This window comes from Netta rufina (assembly GCF_964035555.1).
Source record: "Netta rufina genome assembly, chromosome: 1".
NCBI lineage: Eukaryota > Metazoa > Chordata > Aves > Anseriformes > Anatidae > Netta > Netta rufina.
This window is the reverse complement of record NC_140123.1, coordinates 197,067,649-197,079,836: the sequence shown is the minus strand read 5'-3', so window position 1 is coordinate 197,079,836 and position 12,188 is coordinate 197,067,649. Positions and strand designations below refer to the sequence as shown.

At 36.2% G+C, this 12,188-nt stretch overlaps 1 protein-coding gene across 1 annotated transcript in view; it reads left to right on the top strand.

Moving 5' to 3' along the window:
• The window catches only part of PCLO (piccolo presynaptic cytomatrix protein), a gene marked incomplete at both ends in the record, with an annotated part of 199,010 nt that extends 188,461 nt beyond the window's left edge, over positions 1–10,549 (top strand). The window contains 3 exons of the mRNA XM_084306345.1: positions 3,343–3,477; positions 4,098–4,243; positions 10,409–10,549. Coding sequence (XP_084162471.1) covers positions 3,343–3,477; positions 4,098–4,243; positions 10,409–10,549 — 422 coding nt within the window. The remainder of the gene's footprint in view (positions 1–3,342; positions 3,478–4,097; positions 4,244–10,408) is intronic.
• Positions 10,550–12,188: the final 1,639 nt, after the last annotated feature.

Sequence of the window (12,188 nt, the reverse complement as noted above, 5' to 3'; positions counted from 1 at the left end):
ATAAGTATGGGAAATATAAAATATAACACAAAATCAGTTTGTATATAGACTGTCCCTGTCAATATTTGTTCCATCATATATTTGTGTAAAGCAATTACACTTTTTGTTTATTTGTTTGTTTTTCCCTCCAGCCATTGACTGTTGGCTATATTAGAAAGTATTTTTTTTTAATATGTTATTATATGGTTCTTAGCCTCTGTGATAATCCTAGTTTGCACCTGTTTCATCTGTAATCCTTTTTTTTTTTTTTCAAGCAAATAGTAATATTGAAATTTTAAATGTTTTTCCACTGTTTTAGAAAGCTATATTAGTGCTTTCATAGAAAGATTTTAAATGCTTTTTAAATTGTAGCATTTGCTTATCATCATGCAATCATCAGCAAAATATCCATAATAAATTCTATTCATACATCAGTTATTAGTAATGTTTTCTAAAATTATAGAAAAATGCAAAAGCTTACACCTGAGCACTACATTATGAGCTATTCTTACCAGTGCAATCCTCAAGGTCATCACATTACATGACATCCCAAGCAACATCATTTCTGCTTTATCCGTCAAAGTGCATTCATGTCCATCTTGGCCAGCTGTGAACTCTCTCAACAGATCATAAACTGCCCTATATTAACATTTTCCCTCATTATTTTGTTTCTTATATATATATTCTTTTTATATATATATAATAAACAATATATGTATATTACATATCTATATAATATATATCTTTGTAAAGAATCAAATCCACAGAGCAATGTAGATTTGAGTTACTCTTATGGACCTGTCAAAGGACAGATGTTGTGAAAGAACATGTAAAAGAGGAAAAATGTCAAGGAGTGGAAGGAAGATGAATATCTCCTGACTATTCAAAATTCTGCTAGGATTTACAGTGGTGGATTATTTTAGTGCAATGTATCATAAAGCTGGTGGCAAGGCTTTTTCCTTGCATTCTGTGAGAGAAATTAAAATTAGTATGGAAGTACAAGAGAGCTATCATGCTTCATGTGCTCACAGCTGGAGATCACTTTTTTCCCCATGAGGCCTAAGTAGTGCAGCAGGATTTTTTGTCATAAAGAGTATCTGGGGATACAGAATAATCTATGGAAAATTTCCATATACTGAGACATGGCACTGGAATTTTCAGTCACGTTCTTAGCATTTCTCCTTTTTTCTAGCTTTCAGAGTCACAGATAGCATCCTACCCGCCTTATCTCATTTTAGGTTGAAAGCACATTTAAGTGAAAAAATAAAAATAATAATAATAAAAAAAAGTTGCTAAGGTAATCAAGAAAGATATCCTATCAAATACTGTGACTAAATCTTAAAGGACAGAGAGGGAATAAGGTAAAAAAAATAACCCTAGAAAATTTCTTAGGGAAGGCTGTGGTTAACTAAAGATTGCCTGAAACTAACAGGAGGTTATGCTGGAGTCTTTTCAAAGTCAGTCATTGGAGTCAATGCAGGAACCGATATTGATTGAAGAGGCATACTTATGCAGTATCTTTCAGTCAGATATATCACAGTGTTATTTAGTAGTTTATCCACAATGCAGAGGATTTTATATTTATTTATTTATTTATTTTCCTCTATCCATTTCCAGTCAGTCAAAATCCACAGTTTAGCCAGATTAGACCCATTAGGCACTCAGCATTTTCCACAGCAAGGGCATTAAAACTTGATGACACACCTGATGGAACCAATTAATGAAAAACAGGCATTTTTAGCCTTCCCTCCTTTGATCCCAACGATCTTTGTTGCTACCATCAAAAGCTGCAGACTCCATTCTCTTTGCACAAACACATATCAGAAAGGAAAATCCTACCATTTCATGTTCAAACATATAGGAAGGTTTTTTTGAATTTTAAATATAATGAAAGAATCACTTGCCTACTAAAAGGTCCTCTTCCACCTTATAGACTATGGGTGAAACATTGATCCAGCTGAAACCCAATTGCAAATTTGTTATTGACTGTAACTAAGTCAGATTCCAGCTTCAATTTGTGAGGAAGGTTGAGGGGCCAGGTTGTAGCTGTGATTATTTGTAATTAATTTTTCAACATGATCCCCAAAAATATTTTATAGAGGAAAAATAGAATGTAAAATTGTTCATGGATATCTGTGAAATAGCACCTGGATTCTTTAGTGAGAGATTAGTTAAATTTGGTTATGCACTTAAGATACATGCAAGTAATCTCTAAATGTTGCCTGGTAGCTTTCTACTCTTTAAGAGAGAAGGTTCTTCAAATGTATCATAATTATTTAATTTCTTCAGAATTGCTTTGCTCCTTGCAACATCTTGGCACCAGCATCCAGAATTTCCTGGTAATGAGTTAAATCTTCAGCATGCTGTCACCAGAAACTAGATCCCAAAGACTTCCAGAAGCTTGACTGTTTTTCCACTAATGTCTAAAGGGAAGAGGAAGGTGAAAAAATATTTAACAGTAGCAGAAATATAGATCTAGGAGCACAGATGCTATGATGGCATGATGCTATTATAGATGGCATTGTGATATCTATAGTCCAAGACGGACTTGGGCTCTGCTTGTACCACTGCAGTTGGAGTACGTAGCCCTAGTGTGCTCTGTCTGGCCTAGATATAGTCTTGCAGGGGAAAGGCAAAACAGCTCTGCCTAAATTTCATTCTGTGCCTATCTCTATCTCTGGACTGATTTTGAGAAATATCCATACACTGTAGAAAAAATGGGCTTGCATTTCTGCCCCCATAAGAAAAAAAAAAAAATCAGTTAGTTAAAGGTCACAGTGAGTACTTTCCTTTAAATTATGTAAATAATATTGCTCCATACCAGGAAGGAGGTGAAATGCTAACTTCACCAATGTCTTAATTCATTGACTTTCAGAATATTTTTCAACACTCTATTAAATATTGTTTGTTTGTTTTAAAAATGGGATAACTTCTGAATCTTGTAGTAAAGTCTTCTGAAAAGGTGATTAGTAGTGATCATTACATAACTTGTTATGACTTTCAGTGCAATTTGTATTCTTTTGAACAAAGCTCCTCCAAAGCAAATACATTCTGAAGCACGTAATATGTTTATGCAAGTGTACTGCATGTATCTACAATTTGTTTATCCTAGCAAAATATTATCTTAATACTCCTAAATATATAATCTGTCCTAAAACAAACAAACAAACCAAACCAAAACAAAAATGAATAAAAAAAAAAAAAAATCAAAACCCAAACCAACAACGAAACAGAAATTTTGACTTCTTTCCACGTTATTTAAGGTACATTCATTTTCCATTTACTTTAATGAGTCTTTTTTCTTTTTTTTCTTCTTTTTTTTTCTTTTTTTTTCTTTTTTTTTTTTTTTTTCTGATCTTCCAGGTAAAACACAGGTTATGGGTGAAATCAAGATTGCATTAAAAAAGGAAATGAAGACAGATGGAGAACAGCTGATAGTAGAAATCCTTCAGTGCAGAAATATCACATACAAATTTAAATCTCCAGATCATCTACCAGGTATTACAAAGAAACCAACTTCACAATACTATTAAAACATCAAGTAGGATGTATCTGAAGTCTTCTAACAACACCATTAAATTGGGAAAGAAAATTGCTTCCTAATCAGTATGATATATTCCATAGGATATCTTTTGAAGTGTTCTTTGCTCCTATGAATAACTTTAATGAAAGTAAAATCATTTCATAGAAGCAAATTAACTCTCAGAAGTTAATCTTTTTAATGTACTTCTGATTCTTAAAAATTAATCCTTTTTTAACTTGAATAAAAATGGTAACTCCTCAGGTTATAAAAGAACAATGATATTTTGTGAAAATTTGTATTTTGTTGAAAAAGCTTGCTAAAATTAAAAACATGTTAGTAATAATATTTTCATACACACATGAAGACAGCAAGTTATTTTTTCTTTTTATGACAATGTTGTAAACACGAAGTAATTTCCTTGGATTTTAGTAGGGTAGATCCATTTTTAAACAATGTAAATGAGACCAGAACATGGCTCTTTAGAGCACCTTGTTCGGTTTCTTCTCAATATTCCCCCTGCACTGAAATCATTAACAAAAAAGTTTATTTAGAAGGTTTTGTATTTAACTTGTTGAATTGCTGTTGAATTCCACAGACCTGTATGTGAAGCTGTATGTTGTCAACATCTCTACACAAAAGAGAGTAATTAAGAAGAAAACCAGAGTATGCAGGCATGACCGAGAGCCTTCATTCAATGAAACATTTAGATTTAGTTTGAGTCCTGCTGGGCATTCTCTTCAGGTAATTCTGCATCTTATTAAAACCTAATTTTGTATGTTGTCCATGCTGTGTTATGGGCATTTGAGATCAATTTCCTATCCCAGTTGTCTGCTGAAAAGATAAAAATTACATAGGAAATAACACTATTATGTAATAATGAGAATATTAAGAGGGGGGAAACTTAATATGATTATTTAATCCATCACCTCCCACACTAAGGAAGAGTATTTATAGACCAAATCTGAAAGTTTAAGGTTTGACCTGTTCTTAAAATCCCCTAGAGAAGGAAATTATATATGTCTTCCAAAATATATTTTTCTATATATTTGGAAAGTTAAGTGTATTATCTAATTTAAATATGCCCAATTTTTGTTCAGGCTTACTTATCCTTAAGTATCCTCACAGAGCACACAGGAAAATGGATAACCATTCTTTTTATTATTTAAAAAAAAAAAAAAAAAAAAGTCTACATACAGAAATATTTCTCCATTCTCTTTTCTAGACTAAATAATCCAGATTTCTTAGATATGTCTGTTTCTTAAATATTTTTTTTTCATTCTTTCATCATCATCTTTAAAGGTTGTGGTGCCTAGAATCAGACACAATAATACAACAATAAATTCAGACATTGTAGAATCACAGATTATGCCAAGCAAATATTCCCTGTGTATGTTTGTAAAGGGGATTTTGCTCTGTGTATTTGTATTTTTTGTCTGTGGCACATCAAATTATTTTATTTTATTTTATTTTATTTTATTTTATTTTATTTACTTAGGTGGGAATTCAGGAATAGTGCTGATTGTGTTAAGGCAGATTTGATCACTTGGTTATATATGGTTATTTGGAGGGGTAGGATTCACTTTATCTACTTTCATGAACTTTCACATCAGTAGATAGCTAAACCAATTACTCAGGCTTCATCTAGTCAGTGGAGACAATTCTAGATGATAGACAAATCTTAAAAACAAATGGAGGGAATGGTTGGGTGTACCAGCATCTGCCAGGTATACCTTTACATCTGGATGACTGACTTAAACAAGACAAATAGGTTTTGATTACTAACCTTAGATTGGATATCTATATGCCTACATTATGCTTATTGGTTGCATTGTTAAAATTAAAACTAAAATGAAAGTTGCTTAGCAAAAGACACCAACACAAATAGATGCTGTTTTCCCTGTGTTAAGGCATTCTAACATGCTTATTGATTAAATAGGTTAAGTATATTTATTAAAGATGTTAGATGTTAAACGTGAAAATCCAGAGTGATCAATAAAGTCTTGTCAAAATTTAAGAGCTAACATTCCTGTAAAAACTATGCTTCCAGTGGTAGTTCAAAGGGTTGAACACAATAAAGAAGAACTGAGTCCTAAGGGAAAATGAGCTATCAAATTGTTAAGGAGTAAGGGATACTAGGAAAGTAGTCATAGTCAGCCTGAGATTTAGCAACATTTCCTCAGAAGTATTTTAATATGCACTGATGCTGTATACTTTACCTAAAAAAAAAAAAAAGGCTTTCTGTTTTTTCTGTTTTTAATTGTCTTTTATATAACTGTCATAGAAATTCACTTTCTCTGTCCCTGAGTACAGAACTGGAGGGTCTCAAGAAAAACTAGCAAACAGCAAGTTTAAAACAAGAAGTTACTTCTTCATGCAGCTCAGAGTCTGAGCTGTAAAATCTATCACAATAAGTTACTCTGAATGCTAAATGTTTTCATGAAACAAAGTACCTGGAGAAAATGATAGGACAAATTCATGGGAAAAATTTGTTGTAGACTATTAACACAAACATGCTACTTGTGAGTCAGGAAGTCAATGATCCATAGAACATAGCAGGTATCTTGGGAATGTTCCACTACACTATTGTTCTACTGTGCATACGTAATGTACTGCCTTATACATTTTTTGGAAGCAAAACACTTGCCTAAAGAGATCTTTGGTCTGACTCAGTACATCTGTTTTATATATTTATCATGCTTATCAGTCAATCTGTTCCTACTGGAAAGCATGAAACTGGCTGATTTGAATGCTGAATTTGAGAGTGATGAATATGTAGGTCAAAGAGATGGACATTGTCAAAAGAGATTTGGACAAGAAGGAAAGGAAACCAAAACAGAATGTAGAGAACAAAAATGGAGCTAGGAGATAGGGGAAGAAAATAAGACAAGGGAGAGGGAATAAGAGGAAACTGAACATGGTAATCATATAAAGAAAGAAAAAAAAAAAAGAAAAAAGAAAAAAAAAAAAAAGCTAGACTTGGCTGGTCAAGAGTATTGGAAATAAGAAAACAAAAACACATTTGAGCATTAGAAATTGAGACTAGCTCAATCAGGATAACAAGGATGGAATTTACAGCCTAGAGCAGGAAAGAAACAATGCTGAGAGAAGAAACAATCTAAAGAAGACAGATTTTAGGGATCCAGCTGGGAGGAATGGAGAAAAGAATCAAGAACAGAAGTGACAGAAAATTTCTGTTAGAAACTTTTTCTGTCCCAAAAGTGTTGATGTGACAGAATCAAAACATTTTGACAAGTTTCAGACAGGCATTTGCCTCAGCCCCTGGCAGCTCACTTTCTTGATTTCCCTGTTCCTTGGCAACCCACCTGAGACCCTTCTGGAAAGCACTGGGCTCTTGGATGCTTTGCCTTATTCCTAGCTGGCTTCTGCCTGACTAGCTGGCTGCAATTAAAATTACAGAATGTTCTATGTAAAGGTAACCAACAAAAACAGAAGAATGTTTTTCACAGATGTTTTGCCAGCTTCTGGTCCATCCACACTTTCAGGAGACACTGAACCAAGTGACATAGAAAGCCGCTAGTAAAAGACACAGCTACCTGGTTTCCCCAGAGGCAGGCTTTCTGATGAATGCAGCGGGGTTCTCTAATAGTTCTGTGCCTGTTGCTCCCTTATTTGGTCCTCCCTCATCAAAACTGTTGACTGAGATACATGGATGTGTCCTAGCTAAGTATCTTATGTGCCAATTGATATTAAAACTGGCCAGTGAACTGGGAAACTCATCCAGGAAAATGACTGTAAATTTCTTTCTCCCTCTTTCTTTTTTCTTTTTTTAATTTTAATTTTATTTATTTTTTATTTCTTTCTGTTGAAAAGTTTGCAATTTTTTACTTAGTTTCCCAAATCACAATGAAAAATATTCAGAAATGTTAATATTCTTGATTACTGGAAACTCTAGCTCTACTGTTCTGTTAAATGTCTGTGTAGTGTATGGTCTTGAAAATCTCTGTGGAGTACAAACTTCTTCAGTTCTGCCATTCTTCTGCTGTTAGCCTAGATATATGAAACCAAGCAACAAAATGCCCCATTTTCTCTCCTGCTGGTTCACACGGAGGGTGATAGCCTCCTACTATTATCTGTTACCTCAGTTGCTCATTGCCTGAGCCCTGCTCAGTGACTGTGAATATTACTAACCTGCTGCTAATCCTATCATGGATATCCATTTTTAATAAGTTCTTTTTCTTTTTGGAAAACAGTTGATAAAATATAAAAGTATTGAGATTGTTAATTTGGTTAATCAAAAATTAATAAATACTAGAAATTATCTGATTGATAACTCACCCCTCTGAAGCGTATCTGTTATTAAATGTATTCTTTCCAGAAACACCTAAAAGAAACATATAAATCCAAAAAATTAATCAGGTCATAGAATCACTTAAGTTGGAAAAGACCTCTAAGATCATCTAGTCCAACTGCTAACCTAGCACTGCCAACTCTACCACTACACCCCATCCCTAAGCACCACATCTGCACATCTTTTGAAGACTTCCAGGGATGGTGACTCAACCATGTCCTTGGGCAGCCTGTTCCAATGCTTCACAACCCTTTCAGTAAAGAAACTTTTCCTAATATCCAAACTAAACCTCCCCTGGAGCAACTTGAGGCCATTTCCTCTTGTCTTATTGCTAGTTGCTTGGGAGAAGAGACTGACACATATCACCAGAGCTTACTTTTAGAGGGTGATAAGGTCTCTCCTGAACCTCCTTTTCTCTAGGCTAAATAACCCCAGTTTCTTCAGCCATTCCTCATAAGACTTGTTCTCCAGACTTTTCACTGGCTTTGTTGCCCTTCTTTGGACATGATCTAGCACCTCAATGTCCTTCTTGTAGTGAGGAGCCCCAAACTGAACACAATATTCAAGATACAGCTTCACCAGAGCTGAGTAAAAAGGGACAATCATTTACCTAGTCCTGCTGTCCACACTATTTCTCATACAAGCCAGGATGCCATTGGCTTTCTTGGTGACCTAGGTACACTGCTGGTTCATATTCAACTATCAGCCAATACCCCCAGGTCTCTTTCTGACAGGCAGCTTTCCAGCCACTCTTCTCCCAGCCTGTAGTGTTGCACTGGGCTTGTTGTGCCCCAGGTGCGGGACCTGGTATTTGGCCTAGCTGAACCCCATACAGTTGGCCTCAGACCATCAATCCAGCCTATCCAGATCCCTCTACAGGGCTTTCCTACTCTCAAGCAGATCAATACTCCCGCCCAACTTGATGCTGTCTGCAAACTTACTAAAGGTGCAGTTGACCTCTACATTCAGATAATTAATAAAGATATTAAAGAGAACTGGCCCCAGTACTAAGCTTTGGGGTATGCCACTTGTGACCAGCTGCTAACTCTATCTATTTCCATTCACTACAACGCTTTTGACTCAGCCATCCAGCCAGTTTTTATCCAGTGAAATGAATGCCCATCCAAGCTATGAGCAGCCAGTTTCTTCAGGAGAATACTGTGGGAAATAGTGCCAAACACTTTACTAAAGTCTATGTAGGCAACATCCACAGACTTTCCCTCATCCACTAAGTGGGTCACCTTGCATAGAAAGAGATCAGGTTAGTCAAACAGGACCTGCCTTTCATAAACCCATGCTGACTAGACCTGATCACCTGTTTTTCACAGAATCACAGAATCATTTAGGTTGGAAGAGACCTCCAGGATCACCTAGTCCAACACCTGACCTAACACTAACCAGTCCTCCACTAAGCCATATCACTAAGCTTTGCATCTGAATGTCTTTTAAAGACCTCCAGGGATGGTGACTCAACTACTTCCCTGGGCAGCCCATTCCAATGCCTAACAACCCTTTCCGTAAACAAGTTCTTCCTAATATCCAACCTAAATCTCCCCTGGCACAACTTTAGCCCATTCCCCTCATCCTATCCCTGGGCACATGGGAGAATATACCAACCCTCACTTCATTACAGACTCCTTTAAGGTACCTGTAGAGAGCAATAAGGTTGCCCCTGCACCTCCTCTTCTCCAGGCTAAACAACCCCAGCTCCCTCAGCCACTCCTCGTAAGAGTTGTTCTTCAAACCCCTCACCAGCTTCATTGCCCTTCTCTGGACATACTTGATCACCTTGATGTCCTTCCCAAACTAGACTGGGACAAAGGGACAATACTTGAGGTGCAGCCTCACCAGAGCTGAGTACAGGGGGACAATCACTTCCCTAGTCCTGCTGGCCACACTGTAGAACACAGAATCACAGAATCTCACAGTCATAGAAAGCTTGGATTGGAAGGGACCTTAAAAATCATTTAGTTCCACACACCCCACCTCTGCCATGGGCAGGGATGCCACCCACTAGATCAGGTTGCCCAGGGTCTCATCCAACCTAGTCTTGAACATCTCCAGGCAAGAGGCACCAGCAGCTCCGCTGGGCATCCCTGCCCATAGCAGGGATGAGATTCCAGAGCAACTCTAGGTTTTAGTTAGGATGTCTTACTCACATCAGAAGCCAGAACTCTGGACTTTCTCACACGCTAGTCTGCTTTGAGTTATAGTTTATATATAGCACACCCTCTAACATCCATGAATTTAAAGGGGGTGGTACAATGGCTGCAAAAAGCTTTAACCTGTAACTAAATAATTGACCTCATGTTTGTCTTTGGCAACCAGCAGATGAACAACTGGTTCACTAAAGTTAAAGACTATCTTCTAGTTGCTACATCCCATGACAATAAAAAAGAAGGGGAAAGTTCAATCTTCATTGGGTTTCCTTTCTGTTGGGAAGATGACCATACAAGAAAGGTTGTGTTCAGTGTTTGTATCATCATCTGTGGTACCAAAACAGAGCCTAATCAGAATCTTTCGTGTTTGTCAACAAATACACCATGTTACTATGCACACTAATAACTATATATTTTTTATTATGATTATTTTCCCAGATTCTGCTTGTCTCCAATGGAGGGAAGTTTATGAAAAAGACACTGATTGGGGAAGCTTATATCTGGCTTGACAAAGTGGATCTAAGGAAAAGAATAGTAAACTGGCACAAACTGTTGGTCAGCTCTACACAAGCACACTGAGCAGAGCTGTCTGCTTGAGGCACAAAACCTTCAGTGTCTGCTATAAACAGCATCACTCCAAGACTACAGTTTGATATCATTGTATTTAGCTAGTCTTTCAGAATACAAAGTAGAAAAGAGCAGTCTCTGGGCTACATAGCACACTTAAATGAGGGCTAGTACACTTGTTTTGCTGTAAGAAACAGCAAAGAAAAAAAAAACAAAAAACACCACCAACAAAACAAACCACCAACAAAATGAGCCCAGAAGTTAAAGTGAGGCTGTTTGAAATGAAGACTGCTATGAGGGCTCTCTGTTGTTGGACTCTTTGTGAAGAGAGTAACTGTGAAGGAAATAATGAAGACTGAAAGGCAGGTATTAATGCAAAGTTCATCTGCAGCTGGAGGTAGTGTGATGGAAAGAGCAGTCTGGTTTCCTGTGCAACCAGAAGGAGATCATTTTATGCAAAAGCACCTGGAGTGACTGATTTTCCAAATCTCACTTATCAGAAGTGCAAACTTGTTTGTCTGCATTTTAAGATCTCTGATAATTTCCTGTAGTGAGATTATGCCACTTGACACAAACTGCTAGGTGTTTGTAAGAGTGGTAATGTTATTTTATGTTACTTCTTTCCTTCTTTCTTTTTCCCTTAAGTACTATGTTGTGGAGAATTATAGCCAATTGTTTCATATGTTTCTGCGTATTAATTGATATAAACCACTGTCCTAGAATGTAATGGAAACAAAACAAAACAAAACAAAAACTATATGAATGGTCTATAATTTGGGATGTGGTTTTAAAGAGAAATGTCAAGATGTAAAATGGCATACATCAGGAAGAAAAAATCTTGTTTTGATGTCAGTGTCACTGTACTTCACCTTACCTTTTGAATCAGCAGCTTTAACAAAGTTTGGAATTGAGGAGATTTAAGCACTGGGAACTAGCACAACTATTCCAAGTCGTTCTTCTATATTTCAGCAATCAGTCTTATTCCAAACCTGTACATAGATAATGAACTCTATCCTGTAGGCACTTTGGAGCAGTAGACCCACTGTGCTCTGTATCAACAATGCCTCAAATCTAAGGAAAGGGATACAAGGACAGTTACTGCCTGGAGGCTCTTGCATTAAGGAGAGTTGAGAATATACTCTTACTGTCTCAGGTGAATGTCTGAGTATTGAGTTATGAAAGAAGTAAATAGGAAGGTAACTTGCAACACTTAAGACTATCAACACTTCCACAGTCAAAGTCCTGTTTTCAGGGGTTTGCAACTGAGCAGTTAGCTCTCTTTGGACAAAAACTATTGCATGGGATGGTTTAGTCTACGTGTTACATTTTCCTTCTTACCATTTCTGAAGAAGAAAGGAGAGCTTTTTTCTTCCATTCCTGAAAGTGTAGCATTTAAAAAACAAACAAAAACAAACAAGCAAACAAACAAACAAAAATAGATTCAATATAGTGTTATCTCCCTTGTTACCCTCGTTACTCAGAAGTCAGTTAATATTTCACAGTTCATTAGAAAGTGATTTCCCTTGAAATATTACCTCATGACCTTTGCATATTTAAAAAGAAAATTACCTAAATTCTGCACTTCAGACTTAGTTTTTCTTGACCAATAAGGACATTTCACAAATCATTTAATGTATGTCTTCATATGTTT